Source organism: Ammodytes marinus, assembly GCF_949987685.1.
Source record: "Ammodytes marinus genome assembly, chromosome: 22".
Lineage (NCBI taxonomy): Eukaryota > Metazoa > Chordata > Actinopteri > Uranoscopiformes > Ammodytidae > Ammodytes > Ammodytes marinus.
The window spans coordinates 17770829-17795777 of record NC_137226.1 but is presented as its reverse complement, the minus strand read 5'-3'; the positions used below and the strand labels follow the sequence as shown (position 1 = coordinate 17795777).

Here is a 24949-nt window from a genome sequence, read left to right as displayed (position 1 = left end):
TATTAATTTCATATGCAAAATGTACACAACCCAACATATCCAAGAAGCTATTAAAGCAGCATATTATAGGCTGTATTAGAGTTATATTGGCATGACTATAGCTTACTTGTATGACTTGAATGTATATATTCAACTACAAGATACAATGAGACCCAATCATATTCTATTACATAGACTATTTTAGGTCTACACGAGTTATAGAAACGTGGTAACGGGTATATATATGATGCAGTATTATAGTCGGTCATAATAATATGACAGGATTATTACAGGCGCCTTATGCTAATTGTTTTTGTCCTGGAGCGTGTGAATCTCCTCTGCGGGAGCGCGCATCCCCGGCTCGGGCACGGCGAGAGAGTGGTCCTGATGCTGCGCGCATGACATCACTTCTCTCGCGCGTGATTGGCTGTTGTAGGTCAACCCGTCCTGCCTCTCCGTGCAGCATCCACCGCAGAGAGAAGAGAGCAGCGTTCCCATCTAACCTCATCACCATCACCGAACTCATATTTGATTTCATAAGTAGAATAGTAAAAAAAAACTCTGCTCGCGTGTCCGAGTGTGTGTGTGTGTGTGTGTGAGTGTGTGTGTGTGTGTGCACGCGCCTTTTCCCCCTTTTCCTCTGCACTGGCGGCTCGTACCAAAGGATGGCCGAGAGCGAGCTAGACACGCCGAGCACGCCGATTGAGTTTGAGAGCAAATACTTCGAGTTCGATGGAGTTCGCCTGCCGCCTTTCTGCAGGGGGAAGATGGAGGACATCGCCAACTTCTCCCTGCGAAGTAGCGACATTTGGATCGTCACCTACCCGAAGTCAGGTAAACAAGCCCCGATGCATGCGTCACGTCCTGCCGTGTCTTCACTTGATTTCTTGGCTCGTTTTGCTGCAGCGGTGACTGCTGCGGGCTCTCCCCTCGTGTGATCATTAAAGTTGCATCACAGAAATAAAAGCACAGGGCGAGCATATGTATAGCATTCGTCAGTATAGGGCCAATCTTGCTTTACACACATAGCTACAGTGATCATCTAAACCAGGCCTTGTTTCTTATTTAACTGCACTGCGTGGATCTGGCAGATATACTATCTCTATTTATGTCGCGCTCGTGCAGCAGATCTAGATTTCCCAGGCCTCTGTCCAAGTTTAACAAGCAGTATCCATCAGGCATTTCATGACCACACGCATATTAATTGATACAAAGAACATTAAAACAACATAAAAACAATTGAAAGTGTCTGGAGTAAGGCAAGGGCTATGGATATGGTAGGCCTACAACACCCATACAGCGCATACACAAACGGGCCTTCATCATTCACAACAATCGCCACGCGCTATCAGACGCAGATGGAAGATGGTGTTTACATCCAGCTTCGTGGCGCAGCACCATGCCGCTGTGCCCGGCCCGATCCACCGCTGTGTGCGCTGGGTTGGTCCGCTCATGTGACACCTGTCTGTTGTCAGGAGGGCTACACACAGAAGGAACGACGGAGTTTGAATGTCCTGAAGATTACATTTAATATTGTGATGTATCGTATCAGAAGCATAGGAACACCTGTACTGTATATCATGTAAGAAATACACGTTGAGTTGAAGGGTCAGAGCCAGTGATCATCAAAAAGTAACTTTCTCCCATCTTTGGACTGAACAATCTTATAGTTTGTAATGTAATTAATTACATATTAATTAATTAGTAATGTTTGATATTCTGAAGGTATGATAGCCTATATCTAACTAATTATGCTTACATTTGAATCTTTTTAAAAACTTTAAAATCTGTATTTCAATTTTAAAACATCTGTCGAAAGAACATATTTTGGATGCAGCATGGTTTCATTTAATAAATAAATTAAATTACTATAAAAAGTTCCAAAAAAAGCTTTTTCGTCATGTTTTTAAGATGAAAATGTATCGTAAAATAGACAATTAACAACATGTTTGTTAGAAGTTGAGATTTTAGGTTCATGGTCTCATAGGTTAATATCTGTTAAAGGTTTAGTCAGATGAACTCCAAATGTACATTGTGGACCTTAAGTTTATACTACACTCAACAAAAATATAAACGCAACACTTTTGTTTTTGCTCCCATTTTTCATGAGATGGACTTAAAGATCTAAAATTCATTCCAGATACACAATTGTACCATTTCTCTCAAACATTGTTCACAAATCTGTCTAAATGTGTGATAGTGAGCACTTCTGCTTTGCTGAGATAATCCATCCCACCTCACAGGTGTGCCACATCAAGATGCTGATCTGACATCATGATTAGTGCACAGGTGTTCCTTAGACTGTCCACAATAAAAGGCCACTCTGAAATGTGCAGTTTTGTCTCACAGCAAAATGCCACAGATGCCACAAGCATTGAGGGAGCGTGCAATTGGCATGCTGACAGCAGGAATGTCAACCAGATCTGTTGCTCGTGCATTGAATGTTAATTTCTCCACCATAAGCCGTCTCCAGCAACTTCGCACAGCCATTGAAGAGGAGTGGACCAACATTCCACAGGCCACAATTGACAATCTGATAAACTCTATGCGAAGAAGATGTGTTGCACTGCATGAGGCAAATGGTGGTCACACCAGATACTGACTGGTTCTGAGTACCAAGACCCCCAATAAAGCAAAAAATGCACATTTCAGAGTGGCCTTTTATTGTGGACAGTCTAAGGCACACCTGTGCACTAATCATGATGTCAGATCAGCATCTTGATGTGGCACACCTGTGAGGTGGGATGGATTATCTCAGCAAAGCAGAAGTGCTCACTATCACACATTTAGACAGATTTGTGAACAATGTTTGAGAGAAATGGTACAATTGTGTATCTGGAATGAATTTTAGATATTTAAGTCCATCTCATGAAAAATGGGAGCAAAAACAAAAGTGTTGCGTTTATATTTTTGTTGAGTGTAGTTTGAAAGAAGACTTCATAACAAGTTTATACTAGTTTGAAAGAAGACTTCATAACAAGTTTATACTAGTTTGAAAGAAGACTTCATAACAAGTTTATACCAGTTTGAAAGAAGACTTCATAAAGGACACCTCTCACCCCAACCATGGACTGTTTACCCTTCAACGTGGCACCCGCTCTGGGGCACCCTATCTCAGCCTCCCAGGCAAAACTAACAAGCTGTCAGACTGCTTACAAAATACCCATCCATATCTCATACTGCCTAGTTTTACTGTGCAATGACAATAAACTGAAGCTAATCTAATCTAATCTAGCACATGCTTAGAATTTCTAGAAATTACTAGAAAATGTGAACAAAGACACAGACATGTCAGGCTCAGAGTCCATGACACATCAGTCTGGGCAAAAGGCACAAAGAAGTCCTCGGACATGGACTGCTTCTTCACATTTATAGACAAAAACATAGAATGCACAATTTGAACTTGATGTCCTTTCTGGCTTCCAAATCGTCTGGCATCTTGACTCTCCTCTTAAAGGTGGACAAAGATATTCTGCAGAATGCTTGTTGTCAAAACCCTCTTTTTGTCAAAATCTGCGAATATCTCGTCAACTGTGCATTGCTGGAAAAAAAAGAATCCAGTGTTCATACACAGCCGCTGCTCTGTAAACGGGCATCTCGCTAGCCACGGTGGGCCCTGTTTGTTTGCATACCCTTTGTTTACGTACTCATTTGCAGAGCCTATATAGACTGTGTATTAAGACTGGATTTTCAGCACACACACAGGTAGCAGATCTTAAGTTAATATTCACCTATTTTGACAAAGTGATTTTGACAACAAACGTTCTCCAGAATCACTGACTACACCTTTAAGTGAAAGCAGCAATGAACGGATTTTATATAATACAACATTTAAAAAAACGGGGCTGAACCTTGTACAAATGTGCGAAATGACCCTGCATTCCAATCCCCATACTTCCCTACTATTTTGTATGCCAGAAAAAGATTTAGGACGTCCCAATACATGCACGTCAATTGTAGTATGCTGAAAATACCTTAATGCCCCACTAACTCCAATAGCATTTTGGTGTATTCTTATTTTTTCTTGACATTTCTCGACATAATGAAAAAAAAACTTCCCTAAAACTCTTCTGTACTTTAGTATGTAGTGTAGTCAAAAGAAAGAGTGTGAGATTTGGAACGCAGGGATGGTCAGGATGCTACAGAGCTAGGATGCTAATGGCTTACATGTGAACAGTGGTGGTGGTGGGGGGGTTCAGTTGCTCCACCTTTAATGATGGCTGTGTATTTATAACTGTTTTGATATGAGCCATATGCTTCGTCATGTTTCCCTGCAGGCACTATAGCTACACCTTTGCACTGCACGCACAGTCATACTCAATCCCAGAGGGGCAGTTACATCAGAAGCATCTACATCCAGGATAAAGCTTCCTATGGTCTGGCTGTGTGTACTGTGTATACCGCAGTGCAAAGCAGAGTTTTGCTTAATGAAAATGATGCACATTGTAAGAGGCACGCCATTGATCTGACTGTTCATGTCAAACTCAGCCCATATGTCTGTGTGATTTTATCAAGTCCCTTATGATGTCATTAGGGTTATTTCATCGACACATTTTTACCAGCAAACAAACTGATGACATGAAGACAAGGCAATGAGAGACTAATAAAAGCTTATCAAATTGCATTATGGGAAATGTAGGAGCCATTGTTTTTGGAGCTTGACTCTTGTAGTTACCACTAGTCAGACCATTTCAATCTCTGCCGGAGTCACCGATTCTGGACAATATACTTGTTGTCAACATTACCTTTTGAGAGTGAATATCTCTTCACAATCTGTTACCTGTCTGTACTGTGTGTGTGCTGAAAAGAAATCCAGTGTTAATACACAGCCTAGACTCTGTAAACTGGTGTGTTGCTAGCTACAGTGGGCCCCCTTTGTTAACATACCCTTTACCTAACCCCCCTGTTATCCTCAAATATTTCTAACACATCTCACCCCTGGGGTCAATCTGACCCCAGGGATATTTGCCTCCAGAAAATGATTTACAGAAAATTGTTGACCAAGTTTTTGTGTTTATTTGTAGAATACATAATAACCTCTTTATAATGAAAACTATCAGTGAGTTGACCTGTTCTCTAGCGCCACCATCACCACAAAATATTGTACTTGAGATGATCATTTTAGAGAGGAGGCACTTGTCCTTGGGAAGGCTTGGATGTGATCAACTCGCAAGCCTACATTGGCTTCCTCATTTTGGTGGGGAAGTTATCTATTAACTCAAAAGTATCAACTCTGCACCTGCAGGTGTGGGGATGTTAGGTCACACACACACACACACACACACACACACACACACACACACACACACACACACACACACACACACACACACACACACACACACACACACACACACACACACACACACACACACACATACACACACACACACACACACACACAGACAGAGAGACTGACAGACACACAGCTAAAACAGCTTGGGGTCAAAGAGGAACACCAATGCGTGTAATATGTGTTCAGCGCATTGAAAAGATTTCATCATGATAATTTTATGGTTAATCAGTTTCCCCCATCAAATTAGGAAAAGTCATGAAATATGAAGCAAGAAAAAAAAGGAAACTATTATTTTTTGAATGATAAACATTGAATGGGGTCAAATTGACCCCACACAGAACAGGAGGGCTACATACCAGTTTACAGTGCTTAGGCCGTGTATTAACTCTGTATTTTTACTTCAGCACACACACAGGTATCAGATTGTGAGGAGATATTCACTGATTTTAACAAAAAGTTAATTTGACAACAAGCATTCTCCAGAATCACTGACTCCACCTTTAAGTCCAATGTAAAGTTACTGGAATGCCCCTTTGAACAGTTTTGGCGTCAGGGTAAAATAGCAGTGGTGACTGGCTCGCTACAAATATCCTTCAGAACAATTTATTGGTCATCATTCACATGTGCTAGATTTAAATGAAAAGCTTGTTTTTCTACTTGTGTGTGTGAAATCAATGACCTACAGTTTTAAATGTCATCATGCCTTGCAGCCTTGCCCTGGATAATCGTGTATGTCTTGGTCTAATATGTTTTGCTTGTAATTCAATATGTAGGACACATAGCTGATGTTTTTGCCATGTGTCAAACACAACTAAACCCTTACAATGTGAATTTAATGGCACCAGTGAGAAATTGAAGTCTTCTTTAAGCGCTTTTCTGGAAACTTAACAAAGATTTTCCTTAAATTCTGCATCTAGTTTTACATGGCTGTTATGGACAGCCTGAGGCAACATGGAGGAACATTTCCTTAGCTAAGCCGTATTCACACATACACCCTTTCCCAGTAATCTTTTTGCATTTTCCCAAGAAGGGGTCACGTGTGAAAGAGAGCCACAGTCCATTTTTTCCAGGAAATCTGCACCGGCGATCTACCACCTCAAGACTTGTCAAGAACTGAAATAATCAAATATATTTTTTATTTAGAATGAATGCCATTTTCAAGCTCTTATTGAAGCCAACATATACTGTAGTTGAAAATGTAGTCTTCCAGTTCCTTCCAGCTGTTGAATGATGACATCTATAACTTCCCAGAGGTCCGCATATTGTTCATGTTTAAACCTGTGTATTTTGAGAGGCCGAATTCAGTGTCACCTGCTATGAATGACTCCCTGCCTCACAGCAAGTGACTAAGGAAGGTCATTGTGATTAATGTCTAGATTAAAATAAGACAAAACGTGGCGCTCTTAGCTCAGTTGGTAGGGCCCCCCCCCCCCGGGCTGGGCCCAGCAGCAGACCCGGGTTCGATTCCCGCCCGTGGTCGATCTCTGCATGTCACTCCCCTTTCTGCCCCATTTCACCTCTGTCTCTCTGCACTATCAATAAAGCATAAAAATGACAAAAAATATCTTTAAAAAATTAAAATAAAATAAGACAAAACATGTTCCAACTTGTCCATGTTTGCAAGCGGCTAACGTTACTGATAATACCCCTGCCAAGTCATCAGTGAACCACAGTCTCTTCATGGAGACGATGAACACTCATTTTCATAGTGGCCACCAATCATTCAAAGTTCTGGATTCTGGAGAACATTTGTTGCCAAAATCACTTTTTGTAAAGATCCGAGAACATTTGCCCTCTATCCGCTACCTGTGCATAAAAAAAACAGTGTTAATTTACAGCCTATAGGCTCTGTTAAAAGGCACGTTGCTGGCTAAGGTGGCTAACCACTACACCACCCCAGTTAGTTTGACTTGTATTTTGTCTTATTTGCTTTTTAAAGATGGCTTTTGGAGCATCTTTGCTTTTATTAGACAGGTTTTGGAGAGGCAGAGTTGAAGTGGGACATACAGAGAACTGACCCGGACGGGATTCAACCCGGGTCTGGGGGGGGGGGATGCTCTGACCACTGCACCACGAGCGCCCGCTGGTCTTACTTTTAATCCAAGTTCATCCCCTGTTCCCTGCAACCACCTTCCTTGTTCCCAAAGCCCTCATAGCCCTGTGTCTCTCCTGTCAGGCACCAGTCTCCTGCAGGAGCTGGTCTACCTGGTGAGTCAGGGGGCAGACCCAGATGAGATCGGCCTCATGAACATTGATGAACAGCTGCCCGTCCTGGAGTACCCCCAACCCGGCCTGGACATCATACAGGTAATGGCACTGAAATAGAAACCATTCAATGAGGAACAATCAACCACTCTGGCTGCTTGTTGCATAATCACTACAAACCAAAATGAATGTGAAACATGAGAGGATGCTGGTAGCTGTCTCAATTTTACAACATGATAATCACAAAACAAGGCTATACTTAGACTTGGTTGCAGTGTCTACGAGGAACTTTCAGTTTGTGTCATTTCTAGCTGCCCCTTTGGACTAAAGCGGTAGTGTTTTTACTACGCCAGCTTTTGTTCCTGGGTGAGCGTCCCCGGACAAAGGCATTAAAAGAAAAACTATAGGAAAATAGTGCTTTGGACTGATGGTCTCGTTTGCTGTTACGTGTCATTTATGATCATCAGAGGAGAAAATAGATTGTCAGAAATAGTTCCTCGTAGTTACTTTAATTAAAACACAAGAACAACTCAATACCAAAGGTTCATTTAAAGTTCCATCACATTCCAAGCCACTGCTGGGTGTTAGCTGAAGGGTTGGATTAGTTGTAGACAGTTCATAAGGGCAGCAACAACTCTCCAGTCTACCCTCATAAGCTATGAGTCACAATGAAGGTGACTTGCTATCCCAAGTGATGCAGTGCAGCCTAGAAGAAGCTCTTAAATCTGTCCATACTGGTGATGGATGAACTGCTTTAAAACGTATGGGCAAAGGTATGTTGTTCTTCTGAATAGGATGAATCTAAAAGTCTTCTATCCAGTCACATTCCCTTTACCTTAAACATTTCAATGGTTTTGAAGGAATCAAAATCTCTTAAAGCTGCAGTGTGTAGAATTTGGGGTTTTATTTCCTAGCAAATTTTGTAGAAAGTACATTTAATTTAGTGCATAATAGCTGAATTTTTTTTTTTATTATTATTTTTTCCCTTAGAAAGGGTCTCATATATGTCCATATTTCTGCATATTTTGGACCAAGGCCTAGTGCCACCATCTTGAAAGTGTCATAGTTGGAATGTCATCAGATGCATTGTTTAAAATTTAGAATTGTTCTTGTCCTTGAAGGCCACTGTAGCTTCTGTTATTAATCTAAAGGGTTGGGGTTACCCAGGGAGTGTTGCATTCTAGAACTTTGTAGAACTTTCTTGATGATGTCATATTACGTGTAAACACCCTTGTCATGGTAAGGTGTTTACGACAACCTTATCGACCAAAATGGAGGTGGAAAGGTTTAGGGAATAATTAAGGTCAGTTCATTTAGGAAAGGGGACTGTGCAAATTAATACAACGCCTGATTATCCATGGGTAAAACAAAGCCAGCATTCGAAGTCCCCTGGCCTCCATGTTATACAAAAAGGCTTTTTGAATGACTAACGGTCAAAACCAAGAGAGGCAGTCCAAACAAGACAACAAGTCCATAGGGACAGACAGTAAATCCAAAGTCCAAAAAGATTAGGCGGAGCTCCTTTTCATAAGTTTCGGGTTTGAGATAAGACAATACAGAATACAGATAACAAGACGCTACTGAGTAACACTTGAACGATCTTTGAACTAAGTGGAGAGATAATGGCCTGCTAAACAAACCGCTAACAAATGAAAATATAGACAACATAACATTTTCTATTCAGGGTATTCACAGTTATGGCTACATGGGGTGTGGCATTTGAAAGTTGTAGGTAATTTACCAGGCAGGTCTTTTAGTTTAGTCCATAAGGGGACACGATATCTCTAGCTTCTGTAGCTTCAATTATGACATGGGCAAGTCGCCAAGATCGCTATAATGGTTGTGATCATTTGCATTGGCATGAATCAACACGCCTATGAGCACAGCAGGATAGACGCCCACTTAATAGCTTGTAGTTTTTTAACATCTGAAATTTGAATGTGTGAAACAAAGGGAAATGGCTTTATAATAATAACCAATACTCTCATATTGGTTTAGGGGTCCATTTTAGACCTCAACTTGTTTCAGAGAAAAAAAATGCATCAACGCACACCTACAGAACAGCACACATAGTGTTAGCACTGTGACTAGCTGGATCTTGGTCACATTAACTGCAACTGTTTAACAATGTAATATACTTTAATTTTGTATGAGAAATACAAATAACCAAAATTAAAATATCCTCTCACTTGAAAATGAACAGCTCAAACAGAACGTGTGCATCTTATGATTTAAACCTGCAGTGTGTATAATTTTGGGTTTTATTTCCTAGCAGATTTTGTAGAAAGTAATTATAATATCCATAAGTACATTTAATTTAGTGCATAATAGCTCAACATTTTTTTTTTATTATTATTTTTTTCCCTTAGAAAGGGTCTCATATATGTCCATATTTCTGCATATTTTGGACCAAGGCCTAGTGCCGCCATCTTGAAAGTGTCATAGTTGGAATGTCATCAGGTGCATTGTTTAAAATGTAGAATTGTTCTTGTCCTTGAAGGCCACTGTAGCTTCTATTATTATTCGAAAGGGTTGGGGTTACCCAGGGAGCGTTGCATTCTAGAACTTTCTAGAACTTTCTTGATGATGTCATATTACACACTGCACCTTTAAGTGAAGTTGATTTATTGACCCGGTAGGTATACTCTTATAATGTACAATCACATCACACACATACTGGAGTGTTTCATAGAGTAGTTATAGATTATTTGTTTGACCTGATATCATAGAATATAATCTTGAGATAGTGTACAAGCACACAAACAAACAGGCCAGAACAGATTTTGACAAGAAAAGACATACCACCTGGTAGCACCAGAGAATTGCAGACTTCAGATTTAAGTACTAACTTCCCTTGTGTTTCCACAGGAGCTGACCTCCCCTCGTCTTATAAAAAGCCATCTTCCTTATCGGTTCCTCCCCACAGCCATGCACAATGGAGAGGCTAAGGTCGGTATATATAGCCAAGACTGGACAGTTTACAGGAGCCTTGACTTTTCATTGCATTGAGATTCGAATTTTGAGTTTGTTTGGAAGCTATACTTTGAGCTAGGTGTTACTTAGCCCTGAGTTCTCTGAGAATTTAACAACATAACATTTGTTTAGGCAAAGGATCGGATGACTTGTAAAGTACAATCCTATTTATACTGAGTATGAATATAATGCTAGAATATTGAAAGCCCCCTGCTGCTCAAGGTTTAGTCTTGGTCCATTTCAATAATATCTAGGATCTTCTATGATCATGTATGTTAAAGAGGAATCATTCCCTAAAGAGCAGAGCCTTTCCTCCAGATCTAACTGTATAACTTATCCTCATTGTGCAAGCACATGAAACTGCAATTGCATCAACCTCAGATTGTGCATTTTTTTTATGAAAAATGTATTTCCAAAGATTAGAGACATGATCTTGCATTCACAAGAAAAACATTATTGGGTGAAAGGTTTTGTATGGAGCAACTTGTAGCCAGGCTAGAATGGGGCTTGTTTATCATGTTTACTAGACCCAGGGGTAGGGAGCCATGTTAGTCCTTGTGGTCTGAGAATCTCTTTTCTGTATTGCTTCCAAGTTGAAAAATGTTTCTGTGTAGTTTGTACCAATCTGTACAACTTCTTGGCTGCTGTAGCGTACATTCGCCCTTGTTTCTTTGACTAGCTAGCGAGATGCTAGTCATAGAGCACTTGCAGCTTTTTGGAACAGTTCTCAATTCCCAAAAACCCATTATATTGGAAACCTGCAAGTTGGTAGTTTTGTTCGTCATATGCCCAGTTTTGATTTGATATTATGAATCTGACTATGGTTGAATACTGTTTCCATTGCAGGTGATCTACATGGCTCGTAACCCTAAGGACCTGGTGGTGTCCTACTACCAGTTCCATCGCTCTCTCAGGACTATGAGCTACCGGGGAACCTTCCAGGAGTTCTGCAGACGCTTTATGCATGACAAGTGTAAGTAGGCTCTGTTCTATGTAGGCAGTTGGCCTTTTTATAATGGAACAAACTGGTGGGGCTCAGGCCACTAACAGGGCAGTCTGGGGGGGTCCATAGACACTGTGTTTCCCGCATTCAATGTGTCTCTTCTACACATCACAGACCATCTTGTGAAGTACTTCTTAGTTTTCTGAAGACAAAGTTAAAGTGATTCAGGTTTTTTTGCGGCGCTCTGATGGTGTGCAGGCTGCGCGGTATTTCTTCACTACGTACACTCCGATGGCATCGGCAACAACAACAGCAAATATTGCTGATCGCCCATAAGAACAACCAGCACACAGATCCATTCATAACAACAACAACCGTAAAAGGCTACTGAAGCATGAAAACACTGATACTCCTCACTGTTTTTTAATCAATCAATAGCAGAACAGTCGGCTATGAGTATTTCACTTAGGCTATTTAAGATAAGATAAGATATACTTTATTCCTCCCAGCAGGGAAATTTTGGATTTTATTTGAAGAGAAAGCTGCCGGTCAAACTGGACAGTGACACTGACCCGTCCAAGTAGACCCAATTTCACAGCATTATCCAGATTACTTTAAGCCTGGAAATCCAGACCCACATCTAGAATAATATAGGGTCTGGCCACGATCAATAGACCTTCCCAATTCAAGAGGCGGCACCAACGCGTGCATTTCAAATACCACTGCACGCAATTGGATAGCACTACGACCAATCAGAGTAATGAACAAGGTGACATATTAAGCCCTGTTTGTTTAGCGAACAGCGGGGTTAACTGGTAAATTAAACTTTTGCCGTGGTCGGTGGGCAAAACAGAATATTCATCTTTCTTGCTAATGAAAGATTTTAGTGCCATCCTCGAAATCGTGAAATGTCAAACTCAAACAACGTTCGCATCCATCTTTGTTGTTTTCATGCCCAGCACTGTCGTCATCCGGTTAGGTCCGCCCCATATCAGATAGATCGATTTGATTGGTAAGTCAGAATTTTCCGACATAGTTAACACAGTGCGGTCAGGTAACGGATCATGAGGAGATATTCACTGATTCTGACAAAAAAGAGATTTTGACAACACGCGTTCTCCAGAATCACTTACTCCACATTCTCTCTCTCTCTCTCTCTCTCTCTCTCTCTCTCTCTCTCTCTCTCTCTCTCTCTCTCTCTCTCTCTCTCTCTCTCTCTCTCTCATATAGTGGGATATGGCTCCTGGTTTGAACATGTTCAGGAGTTTTGGGAGCATCGTCTGGACTCTAATGTCCTTTTCTTGAAATATGAAGACATGTACAAGGTAAATTCATCACTGTTTTTTCCAACCCTTTTTTCCTCTACTCACTCGCTGTAGTCAGTACACATTCCAGTGGAGCTGCTGATGAACTGGTCTATATTTACCGTGGTGTGAACTTACTGAACCTGTATTTAGTTACTGAAGGGACTTTCTGCGCATGCCTGCTCCAAACCCCATACCCTTAAACACTACTCATATCACTGTTTGCTCAAAGCTTTGCTGTTCTAGCAGTGAAGCCTAGATAGCTTACACAATCACATTGTCTCATGTCCCTAGTACAGTTCAAACTGTCTCTTAATCAAAAAAGCGTCAACTGAGTGAGTGGAGTTATATTATCAAAACTGAAAAAATGGACCCAAGATTGTATAGAACCAAATATCCAATACAATAAGATTATGAGAGTGCAGTTAACAGCGCGATCAATATATTCCATGTTAGAGGTGTAACAATAACATATAATACGTTGATAAAAGCCTTAAAGCAAAAGTAAAAGTAATGGAGTTATTTAATAGATGGTAGTAACTGATTCCCCAACCCTGAGATCCCTAGACAAGGCCCTGCTAAATGCTGCTTGCATGGCAGACTTGTATTTATGAGAGGCAGGCAAAAACATTGGTTGCGTTCCGAATCGCATACTCTTTCTTTTTTCTATTCTACATACTACATCCGACGATAAAAAGAATCTAGTTAGGATGCAGTAGGCATACTATTCATAGGGACATACTTTACTCTCTTATTTCATCATAACATTGCGCCTTGATCTTGCCTCTTGCTTTTATATCCGTCGCATCCCCGTTTGTTTTCATATGGAGGCTTCGTCGATGTTACGTCACTTCACGTGCGCACTGGATTGTGGGTCAGAATCGCCCAAATAGGATGCACTTTTCAACACTAACAATCTTGGCCGCATGAAGTAGGACATCCGGGTACTTCTAACCATCCTAAATCTGGCCATAAGAATCGGGACATCCTAAATCTTTTTTCTGCATACTATATAGTAGAAAGTATGCGATTCGGAACGCAGCCATTGTTTTTTCAAGCGTAGTCAAATTTGAGATTTTTGACGATGTTGCTTCCATCACATGTCTTCTTTCATACAAATCAAAGGTCCAAAATGTACATTTAGGTTTTTATTTGACTAAACCTTGTGTGAAGGAAGTTATTTCAAGGTTGGAGGTCAACTCAGGTGGAAGAATACTTCAGGAGACTTGGATGAATTATGAAGCGATATTTGTTACAGACTTGGCCAAGGAGAACCGGACTGCAACTCTCGTGACTTGCACTTCAATTCAGCCAGACACATGCTTAGAGCTGTGTATTAACCTCGCGCTATCTCTACCACCTCCCCGGCTCGGGCACCAAGCGTACCAATGTTTTGGTTCAGAGCTGAACACAGTGAACCATAACATTCTGGAGTAGAAGGAGATGAGACTTTATCTATACACCTGACCTATGTGTCTCCTAACAGGCTCCAAGGCTGACCTAGAGTCTGAGAGACAGACACACAAGATAGGCATATATGACCTATTAATCTTTACCATTAATATTACAACTAGAGACCCAACATTTCCTCACACCTTGTCTGTTTTCAATGTACATACTCCATTTTAACGGCAGTTTAGTTTTTTCAATACTCTGAACCAAACTGAAGCACTTGCATCAACTAAACTTTCCAGAACAATTCCTAGCACTATACTCTGAAGGTTATGTCCTTCTTAAGAACATGCTGAGAATGCATTTTTTTAAGACCTGTACTGTATAGTATTTTTAGATGTATTTAATCAAAAAAAGCTACAGTCCCCTCCATAAGTATCGGAACAGTGAGGCCAATTCCTTTATTTTTGCTGTAGACTGGAAACATTTGGGTTTGACACCAAAAGATTAATATGAGACAATAGCTCAACATTTCAGCTTTCATTTCTAGGTATTCACATCTGAATCTGATCCACAACTGAGAAGATATAATTTTTTGAAAAAGAACACCACATTTTTAGGCGAGCAAAAGTATTGGAACAGATAGACTTTAAATAAATTAAAGTGAATAAACTGTAATATTTTGTCGCAAATACTTTGCTTGCAATAACTGCATCAAGCCTGTGACCCATTGACATCACAAAACGTTTGCATTCTTCTTTTGTGGTGCTTTTCCAGGGTTTCACCGCAGCCTCATTCAGTTGCTGTTTGTTTTGGGGGGTTACTCCCTTCGGTCTCCTCTTTGGCAGGTAAAATACATGCTCTATAGGGTTTAAGTCTGGAGATTGACTTGGCCAGTCTAAAACCTTCCATTTCTTGCCCCTGATGAACTCCTTTGTTGTTTTTGCAGTTTTTTTGGATCCTTATCTTGCTGCATGATGGAGCATCTTCCAATCAGTTTGGTTGCATCTTTCTTTAAATTGTCAGACCGAATGTTTCTGTAGACTTCTAAGTTCATTTTGCTGTTGCCATCATGTGTTACTGTGTTGTTGTCAAGATGAACCTTTACTAAATTGATGGAAAGGCTAAAGTTTGGAGAAAGAAAGGATCTACTCACGATCCCAAACATACAGGCTCATCTGTGAAACACGGTGGAGGCAATGTCATGGCTTGGGCTTGCATGGCTTCTTCTGGGACGGGCTCATTATTCTTCATTGATGATGTAACACATCATGGCAACAGCAAAATGAACTCAGAAGTTTACAGAAACATTTTGTCTGACAATTTAAGGAAAGATGCAACCAAACTGATTGGAAGATCCTCCATCATGCAGCAAGATAATGACACAAAACACAACAAAGGAGTTAATCAGGGGCAAGAAGTGGAAAGTTTTAGACTGGCTAAGTCAATCTCCAGACTTAAACGCTATAGAGCATGCATTTTACCTGCTAAAGAGGAGACTTAAGAGAGTAACCCCCTAACACAAACAGCAACTGAATGAGGCTGCGGTGAAAGCCTGTAAAAGCATCACAAAAGAAGAATGCAAAAGTTTTGTGATGTCAATGGGTCACAGGGTTGATGCGGTTATTGCAAGCAAAGGATTTGCGACAAAATAATAAGTTTTATTCACTTTAATTTATTTAAAGTCTATCTGTTCCAATACTTTTGCTCGCCTAAAAATGTGGTGTTCCTTTACAAATAATGATATCTTCTCAGTTGTGTATCGGATCCAGATGTGAATACCTGGAAATGAAAGCTGAAATGTTGAGCTATTGTCTCCTATTCATCGTTTGGTGTCAAACCCAAATGTTTCCAGTCTACAGCAAAAATAAAGGAATTGGCCTCACTGTTCCGATACTTATGGAGGGGACTGTATATTCAGAATATGTTCAGTAAAAATATATTATGTTGTGTGATTTTTAGTTTTTAAAGAGATCCACGCATAATTAGTTAGGTATTTCGACATGTGCATATCTATTTAAAAATTTCTGAAACGAAACCTCACTACTTAAAATAAAGTTTTAACATAAATTATCAACTGGCAAAGGTTCATGATAATATAGAAACGTTACGTATTTTTACCCTTTTCAACTGCCATGTGTCACCAGGGACAGTTTGCTGTTTATCATAGAACATATGGGTCGGTGATCTCTATCTGGAGCTGCCTTGAACACACACACACACACACACACACACACACACACACACACACACACACACACACACACACACACACACACACACACACACACACACACACACACACACACACACACACACACACACACACACACACACACACACACACACACACACACACACACACACACACACACACACACACACACACACCTACTGTATATGCAAACCTATATGTGTACTTATAACCCAGAGCAATAAACTGATAGCCTTTATGTTGAACTGTACATGAAGCTGTACATTCTGTCCTTGCATTGCAGTCCACGTGCTTCACCTTTGTGCCACATACATTGGGTGAGCAATGAGCATAGGGAACAGGACAGGGTGTTCAACATAGCTGTGAGTGGATGCTGTTCAGGGAATCACAATCACTGCCTTCGTGTCACTTAAGGTGAAACACTGCAGGCAAAAACATTCCCTGCATTCCGAATCGCATACTTTCTACTATTTAGTATGGAAGAAAAAAAGATTTAGGTTGTCTCAATTCTTGTGGCCAGATTTAGGATGGTTAGAAAGACCTGGATGTCTACTACATCCCGCCAAGATTTTTAGTGTTGAAAACAGCATCCTATTTGGGCGATTCTGACCCATAATCCAGTGTGATGTCACATGAACGGAGCCTCCATATGAAAACAAACGGGGATGAGACGGATATAAAAGCAAGAGGCAAGATCAAGGCGCAATGTTACGATGAAATAAATAAGTAAAAGTATGTCCCAATTGTATGCCTACTGCATCCTAACTAGATTATTTTTATCGTCGGATGTAGTATGTAGAATAAAAAAAAAATAGTATGCGATACGGAACGCAGGTACAGTTTTTTCAAACACAGGTCAATTTTGAGATTTTTGTCTATTTTTCTTGCATAAAATGTACATTTAGATGTTTTATCTGACTAAACCTAGTCTGTTTGTGTCTGTATAGATAGTCTCCTATACAACCATCTTTATCCCATTCACCTACAGTGTTATCTCAACATTAGCTTTTTTTTCAATACTCTGAATCACAAATCTCAACTTCTAAATCACTTACATCAACTTAACTTTCCATAATCATTCTTAGCCCTATTAATGATTATAATTGATTGGATTTATATAGCGCTTTTCAAGGTACTCAAAGCGCTTTTCAGGGTTCCAACACACCAAACACCCACCTTAAGGATTCTAGGAGCTAGTGTTCTCTGTACTGTATTTCTAGCTGATTATTTTCCTTCCATATCTCTCACATTAGTAATCCCTCTCCTCTCTTCCAGGACATAGGCACGCTGGTGGAACATCTCGCCCGGTTCCTGGGTGTGTCCTGTGACAAGGCTCAGCTGGAGGGCCTGGTGGAGAGCTGCAACCAGCTCATAGAGCAGTGTGGAAACTCTGAGGCCCTGTCTGTCTGCAGGGGTGAGTGAGACAGGCAGTCAACTAAACAGTGGAGGGCTGTGTTGTTGTTGTTGTTGATGAGAGGTATTTTTAATGGAGAAATTGACGCACAAACTGAGACTTCAGGAAACACAATTCGACCAAAAATAGGAAAAAATTACTCAAAATGAAGACATTGGACTGGAGCCATATTTAATAGATACATTCATCTTCAAGAATGTAAGAATATGAAGGCTTTTCCCGAGCAGTTTCTTTTTCTTTTTTTCTCTTGCCGGGTCTTGTAAAAGTTAGTGGATTGCACCTTTAAGGTGAAACACTGCATTTGCGTATGGTAACATTTAAACTTCTAGATATCATTGTTGTATAGGAGAAATAGACAGGCAAGGTTTAGTAAATGTAAACACCTAAAAGTACATTTTGGACCTTTTATTTACACTAGTATAAAAAAGAAGAAATGTTATGGAAGCTAAATCCGCACAAATCTGTAATGATAAGCGATAAGTCATTTTGACCGTCATACAGCAAATGCTTAACAGACTCTTATAGTGTTTGGACCGGGAGCCTCGAGGGTAGAAAAGGCACACACTGTCCCAGTTTACTGTGTGGTTCAGGAATACTCAGAGAAAATGTTTCTCTTTATTTGATGGGCACGACGACATAATATGATATATAAGTCTCTATGTGTGGTGTGTTGAATGCCATGCTCACAGTGGATTATAACAAACCCATTCTGTTTCATGCTCTCTCTGGGTTGAAATACATTGTGTGCTTTCCAGGAAGCTTTTAAACGATGATTAAGAAGTAATGAAGCCGTGAATGAAAGCCACACTAAGAGGACATAGTGTATGTGTTGGTACACAGCAGTTATTCTTGGTTTAACTAAAATATCCCCAATGTAGGCTACCAACAACATTTAGGTGTTTATTTGACTAAACCTTGTCTGTTCGTGTCTGTATATTTCAAAAAAATAATTCGTAAAAATGAAATAAAGCCTTAGTCAACATCAGTTTAAAGACAAACAAGCATATTCAATAGTTTAATATCAGTACATTTGCATATGTATTGCAAAAAGATACAAAGATTTCTGAGAAAAAATTATAATACAAAAAACAAGTCAGTAATCAACTGGCAAAGTTTCATGATGATATCTAAGTAAGAAATTCGACCCTATTCAGCTGCAGTGTCTCTCCTTAAAGACCTACTTCAGTGGTGGGAATACGAAGGTGTATTGAACTCTGAGATCCTATGTAGTATAAATGTGCAAAACATTTAGAAATCGGTTCATCCTAGCCTGAGAAAAGGCAGAAAGAGTGTTTTATGGTATACTGTCTAACCCTACTTTTTACTAGTAAAAATATAGGGTTAGGATTAACAGGACAGCTGGGCCAAAAGAAGACTGAGGAAAGACTGAGGGAAGAAAAACCTAATTCATTATATTATAATAGCGATTTTATAATGACAGAATGCATAGTTCCGTATGGGTGAAGTATTCCTTTAAGTGAACAGTAGGACAGGACTGTATGGAAACTCTACCTGTTACATAGTGTTCAGAAGCCCTGCTCATCTGACACAGTGTGATAGCATTATGAGCTCACTACAATGAGATAAGGGTTGATGGACAGGGACAGACAGAGGAGTCTGTACAAGAGATGTTCCCTATTATCTAGCCTAGGTGGAAGGTTTCTCCATTTTAACGCACACGCACGCACACACGCAGGCAGGCAGGCAGGAGAACACACACACACACATACACACACACACACACACACACACACACACACACACACACACACACACACACACACAGTCTGACCCGGTCTGATACTTTCTAAATCAGCACTTTAGCCCTAGACTGAGATGAGCTTTTGTAGATTAGACACTGTGTACATATCTAACGATGGGACACTGTTCAAATACGGTCTTACATTACTGTATTTACTTTGTAAGCCAACATTATTTTGACATAGTGGAGTAGTTGCAGCAATAGTCCGGGGTAGTTGGTAGTTTTTACTAGTGTGTAGCAGACTGCATTTGCATTTCATCAACATTATCGATGGAGCACTAAAGTGTTCAATAATCAATAAATTATTATGAAATGATAATGATAATTTGACAAGAATATAAAAAATATAAAAATAATTCAAGTAATCATTTAAATTCAACTCGTGATTATAACATTTTATTTGATGGTTACTCTCATAACAGCGTGATAGTAGTTCTCATGAAATGTGACACTATGAAAAAGAAAAATGACAATAAAAGCCTTTTTAAGTAAATATGTCCATAGTTGTTCTCTCCCTCTCCCCTTTCCCCCCAGGAGGTCATTCACCTCCTACCAGGCCATTGCTTAAATAAGACATTGTTTCTTAGCAATTTTTGCCTGTTTAAATAAAGGTTGATGATGATGATGATGAGTTAAATAATATATATGTTACTATGAAAATGACTGATTCAATAATATTTCATAAGCTATATTTGAATCAGTTCTTCAAAAAAGTTTCATAATGAATTTATTTTAAAACTAATGATTATCTACATGGCATCTTTAAATCCTCCACATTCAAATGGATGTTTCCTACACTGAGTTTGCGTTGGTGACAGCTCCACCATGTGGCTGTATCTTGCACCTACACCACAGATTCAGCTACACACTGTATTATGTATGATTTTAAATGTGTAGACACTGTCTGTTTTCAGTTAACCCTCTTTCATTTTTCCCTGACCTGTTATAATTATCCAGTGTGCTTCATGTTACCATTCCTATTGTTTGATTTTGATGTTTGTATATGGTTTCTGTCAATGGTTTTTTTGGTTCTATTTTCCCCCCCATCACGTTTTATTTTTTTCTCTTAGTGCATGGATGTCTGGTGTCTGGTCTGCTATAGGGCTTAACACACTGCTGACAGTCAGTCTCATCTGTCTCACACAATACAGCCACAGCAGGTGAGTCACAGACACACTAATATAATGAGATGAATTCAGTCGAGATAAGCAGCAAGCCATCAGCCACTGTGAAGGCGAATCATCAGAATTCACGTGGCTGGGGCGCTCCGGTGGCGTAGTGGATAGAGCGCGTACCATATTGGCTCAGGCCTTGGTTGCAGTGGTCGCAGGTTCAAATCCGACCAGTGGACCTTTACTGCAGGTCATCCCCCCTCTCTCTCTATCTCCCCAGTTCAACTCTGTACTATCTAATCAAGCAGAGGCAAAAATAGACTGAAAGCCTTTAAGCAAACTGCACAGATGAAAATAGCCCTTTGTAGACATCTTGTGCCCTTGTTTTGATTGGTTTATTGAGTTGGAACGGGGTGTGGGGGGGCGGTGGGGGGGGGGGTTGGGGTTAGGACAGGATTCAATAGATTAACTTCTGTCTGAACAAGATAAAACAACAACAAGAGGATTCATTCAAGGTAACTAAGGAATTGTCCTGGGAGTATACAGTATGTGTTGGTATTTAGTAGCCTATAGTGACCTATCTCTTTTAGATTTCATAAAATAAATAAATTAAACACAAAAACAATAATAACTAAGAATAACACAACACTGTGCTAACTCTATCTGAACATTTCTGTGAGGAAAGCTTGAGAAAAAAACCTCACAATTTTAAATTATTACACCTAAGTATCAAGTATTCCGAAAAATATATTTTTTCAACTAACTTTTTCTTTCACCACCATTGTATTTTATTGTTTCCATTTACAATTTCAGTTGTGAACCAGTCACTGTCACTGTTAAGTAGGGTTGGGCACCGAAACCCGGTACCAGTATGGCACCGGTGCCGACGTAAGCGGTAGTAACCAGACCGAATAAGAATGAAAGTTTCGGTGCCTCATTTCGGTGCCGCCGTCCATGGGTGCCGCCTTTCTTTATATGTCCATGGGTGCCGCCCCCTGCTGTAGTCACGTTTGTATTTTGACAGACTGATCGCTCTTTATGTCATGATCGATGAAGCATGTCCGCTCGCGGATGCTGTTCTGTGAACACCGCAAGGAGCATTTCTCACCGGGCTGTGAGTGACGAGAACGAGCCCGACCGTCTCGAGGAGCGCGCGCACGAGTGCTCAACACTCGCTCACGTTCGCAGTTTCACAGACTGATCGCTCTTTATGTCAGACTATTGTTGAACGTCAATGCAATGCATTTCTTTTTGCAAATGACACGCGATCTAGCAGTATTGTCACGCATGTATTAGGCACGTGTAGGCTGACGATGAGGCAGCGGCCGCCTGCACGCTTCCTCCCGTCAGCTGTTCTAGTGCTGCCTTTACGCACGGCGGTGGAGACAAACCCAAAAAACACACAGCGGAACACGGCGGCCCGGTGATATGGAAACGTTTAACAAGACACTTCATAAAGACACACTTAAAATAATGATCTCTGCCCATACAAAAAGCTCTGACTTGGATAACGTTATGGAGCGATCGATTTATAAAACCATCAGGTAGGCTACATGTGTCTGATGACGGGCCGTTATATTAATAATAAACAGCGCTGCACATTATAACAGCATGTACTTTAAAGATCTCGTATCCATCCTGAAAAGGCAAACATGACATTTTTTCTGCACAAAAATGGTTAATTTGACAAAGTTAATAGTTGTGGTCTTATCTTTACAGAAGACTTCTTTGTATTTGTTATGTCAGTTGAATTTTGTTTCAAGTTAAATGCAAATGAGCACTGTTAATATTCCAAAAGGCTAACGCTCTTCCTTGACTGTTTTCAGTCTGTGGTTCTCATTGGGTGTACTTATTTCCTTACTGTAAATCCAATACTGCATTTAATTTCATATGGGTGTTTTATATGTGTATCTATTTTAATTTTTAAGGTGTTGTATTGTTCAGGTCATAAGGACACTTTCTTATCAAAATTATTACTTTTAGCTAAAGTTTTAAGATGGAGATTAGATTACCTGGTAGTCTCCACATTAATCTCCATTATTATATTGTTTGAAACAGTATTGTTGTATTAGATAGTATGTAAATTGTGTGAATTTTATTTTATTTACATTTTAAAATAATTTATCTGTAAGTTACTCGTAATTATATTGTTAAAGTTAATTGTGTTAAATTTGGCACTGGATATAAAAGGGCATTATTTTTTGACAAAGTGTGTGCAATTTGAGGCTTTAAAGTACCGGTAAAAGTACCGGTTAAGCACCGGAACCGTTTCAAAAGTACCGGGTAGTAACCGGTATCAGAAAAAACCCAACCGATACCCAACCCTACTGTTAAGTCACTGATACCAATTAATTTTGTCATTTCGAGCTGGCCTGGTGATGCCTGCCTGTTCCTACGTGAGCCTCACATTAGTTTCTCTCTAGCACATCAGTGTGGACTTTCTCCAAACTCTGTGGGGAGGAGTTCTGATCTAACATGTGTCCCTTAAAGTGGAAGGCAGCTTCTGATTGGTTCAAGTAGTCGTCAATCTAGCCTCATCAGACCAGCCATATCTCACGTGCTTATCACCCGATCCATGTTGATGCTAACGTACAATAACCAATCAGGGGCTGCAGAAAGTTGGGAGGGTACGGTCTGACTGGAGGCTAGATTGACTATTGAATTGACTACAGTCCCCTCCCTCGTCCCCACATTAATGCACTGTGGTCTTCAAGCAGTGGGTTATTTAGCATCATCTCAGATCCATAAGTGTGATAAAACATGATAAAAACCATCAAAACAGACATTGGGAAGGATTTTTACCTGCTCCGCCATTGTAGGCGCATACACATTCACCCATCTGTCGCTCTGCACGTGCAGTCTCGCACCGGCAGTGAGACGGGTGCTGGTTTGTAGCGTTCTCTCTTTCTGATTGGTTATCAGTAGTGGGATCCCAGAAAAGTTTATTTGCTGATAACATGCAGAGTGGGTGACGGCTTTATGAAACGCGCACACTACATAAGTGATCACTGTATGAATAAAGAGTGATTTAACACTTATATTAACATAAATAAATCACTTACTTCACCTTTAACATTCCAAGCTGTTTTGAATGGTGATGTTTTATACATGTTGTTAATCCCTCCGTCTCTCCTGCAGGTCGTGTGGGCCTGTGGCAGGACGTCTTCACAGTGTCCATGAACGACAAGTTTGACACGGTCTACCGACAGAAGATGGGCAAGTCTGACCTGACCTTTGACTTCTGCCTGTGAGGGGAGGGGGTTGGGGGGCCTCCACAGCCTCCATACTCCACACTCCACTGACCCACTTCAGTACACTCTACAAGTGCACACTTCCTGCCAAAAAATAAATAAAAAACCACACACTGCTAGTACATTTCCATCCAGTATTATCAGCCTTGAGTGTATGGTGCAGTCTCACAGTGGGATAACACTACTAAGACTTTTTTTCTTCCCAGAATGCAATCTGTCCCATGTCAATGCGTCATCAGAAAGTCCCACACGCGTTGGACTGATCCAAATGAATTGGGAATTGACTTTATTTATTTTCGGTCAATAGTGAAACCAAAACCTCCCTCAACCCCCTACCTCCGCAGTATGATCCCCACTGCTGCTGTGTATGTATATGTGTATATAATAACCAGGCCTGGCAGATACCGATTCCAATACTTTAGAGCTGAAGTATTGGTCAACAATTACAGTATATTCAAAATCCGAATAGAGGGATTCAAGCTACGTGCAGATATAGGTGACTGAAATGTACAGAAAATCACACGTCAATATGTGCGGAGGGGGATAGCCCATTCAATTGTTTCATGTAACATTTTGTCTAACTGCCGGTTTGAATTTAACTGCCAGTTAGTTTCAGGGGTATCTGGGTGTGTGCTTATCACAGGTGGTAGGTAGTGCCAAGTTATGTTGTTGCCAATGAGGGGTGTGGCTTCTCCCCTTGTGAGGTCATAAGGGGAGATACATCTCAGTTTACACAGTTTGACTTGTGATTTGCGGTGTTGATCGTCAACATGTGTCTGTACGTAGCATCAATCATTTTTAATGTAGAGAAAATCTTTCAAACCTCTCAAGACCAGACCAGGATTTAGGTTACCCAGAAATCCCCTGCTGTTGAACCTGAGTGCATTAGCATTTGTGCTAACGAATCCAGGTAGATGCATGGACGCTAACTGTAAGGGGTGTAGAGAAGAAATCACATATACAATTGTTGCTTTGCTCCAGGGTTACTGGGCACTTCAGTATGAGCTTTATGTGTGTGTGTATGGATGCATGTGAGCAAGAGAGAGAGAGAGAGAGAGAGAGAGAGAGAGAGAGAGAGAGAGAGAGAGAGAGAGAGAGAGAGA

At 40.4% G+C, this 24949-nt stretch overlaps 1 protein-coding gene across 1 annotated transcript; it reads left to right on the top strand.

The window, feature by feature from the left end:
* Positions 1-644: 644 nt before the first annotated feature.
* Positions 645-23846, top strand: sult4a1 (sulfotransferase family 4A, member 1; the record flags this gene model as incomplete). The annotated part of the gene is made up of 7 exons (XM_080051443.1): positions 645-813; positions 7452-7582; positions 10349-10429; positions 11300-11426; positions 12627-12721; positions 17583-17721; positions 23734-23846. The coding sequence occupies 7 exons, from the start codon at positions 645-647 to the stop codon at positions 23844-23846; spliced, it is 855 nt and encodes a 284-aa protein (XP_079907569.1).
* Between the last annotated feature and the right edge of the window lie 1103 nt (positions 23847-24949).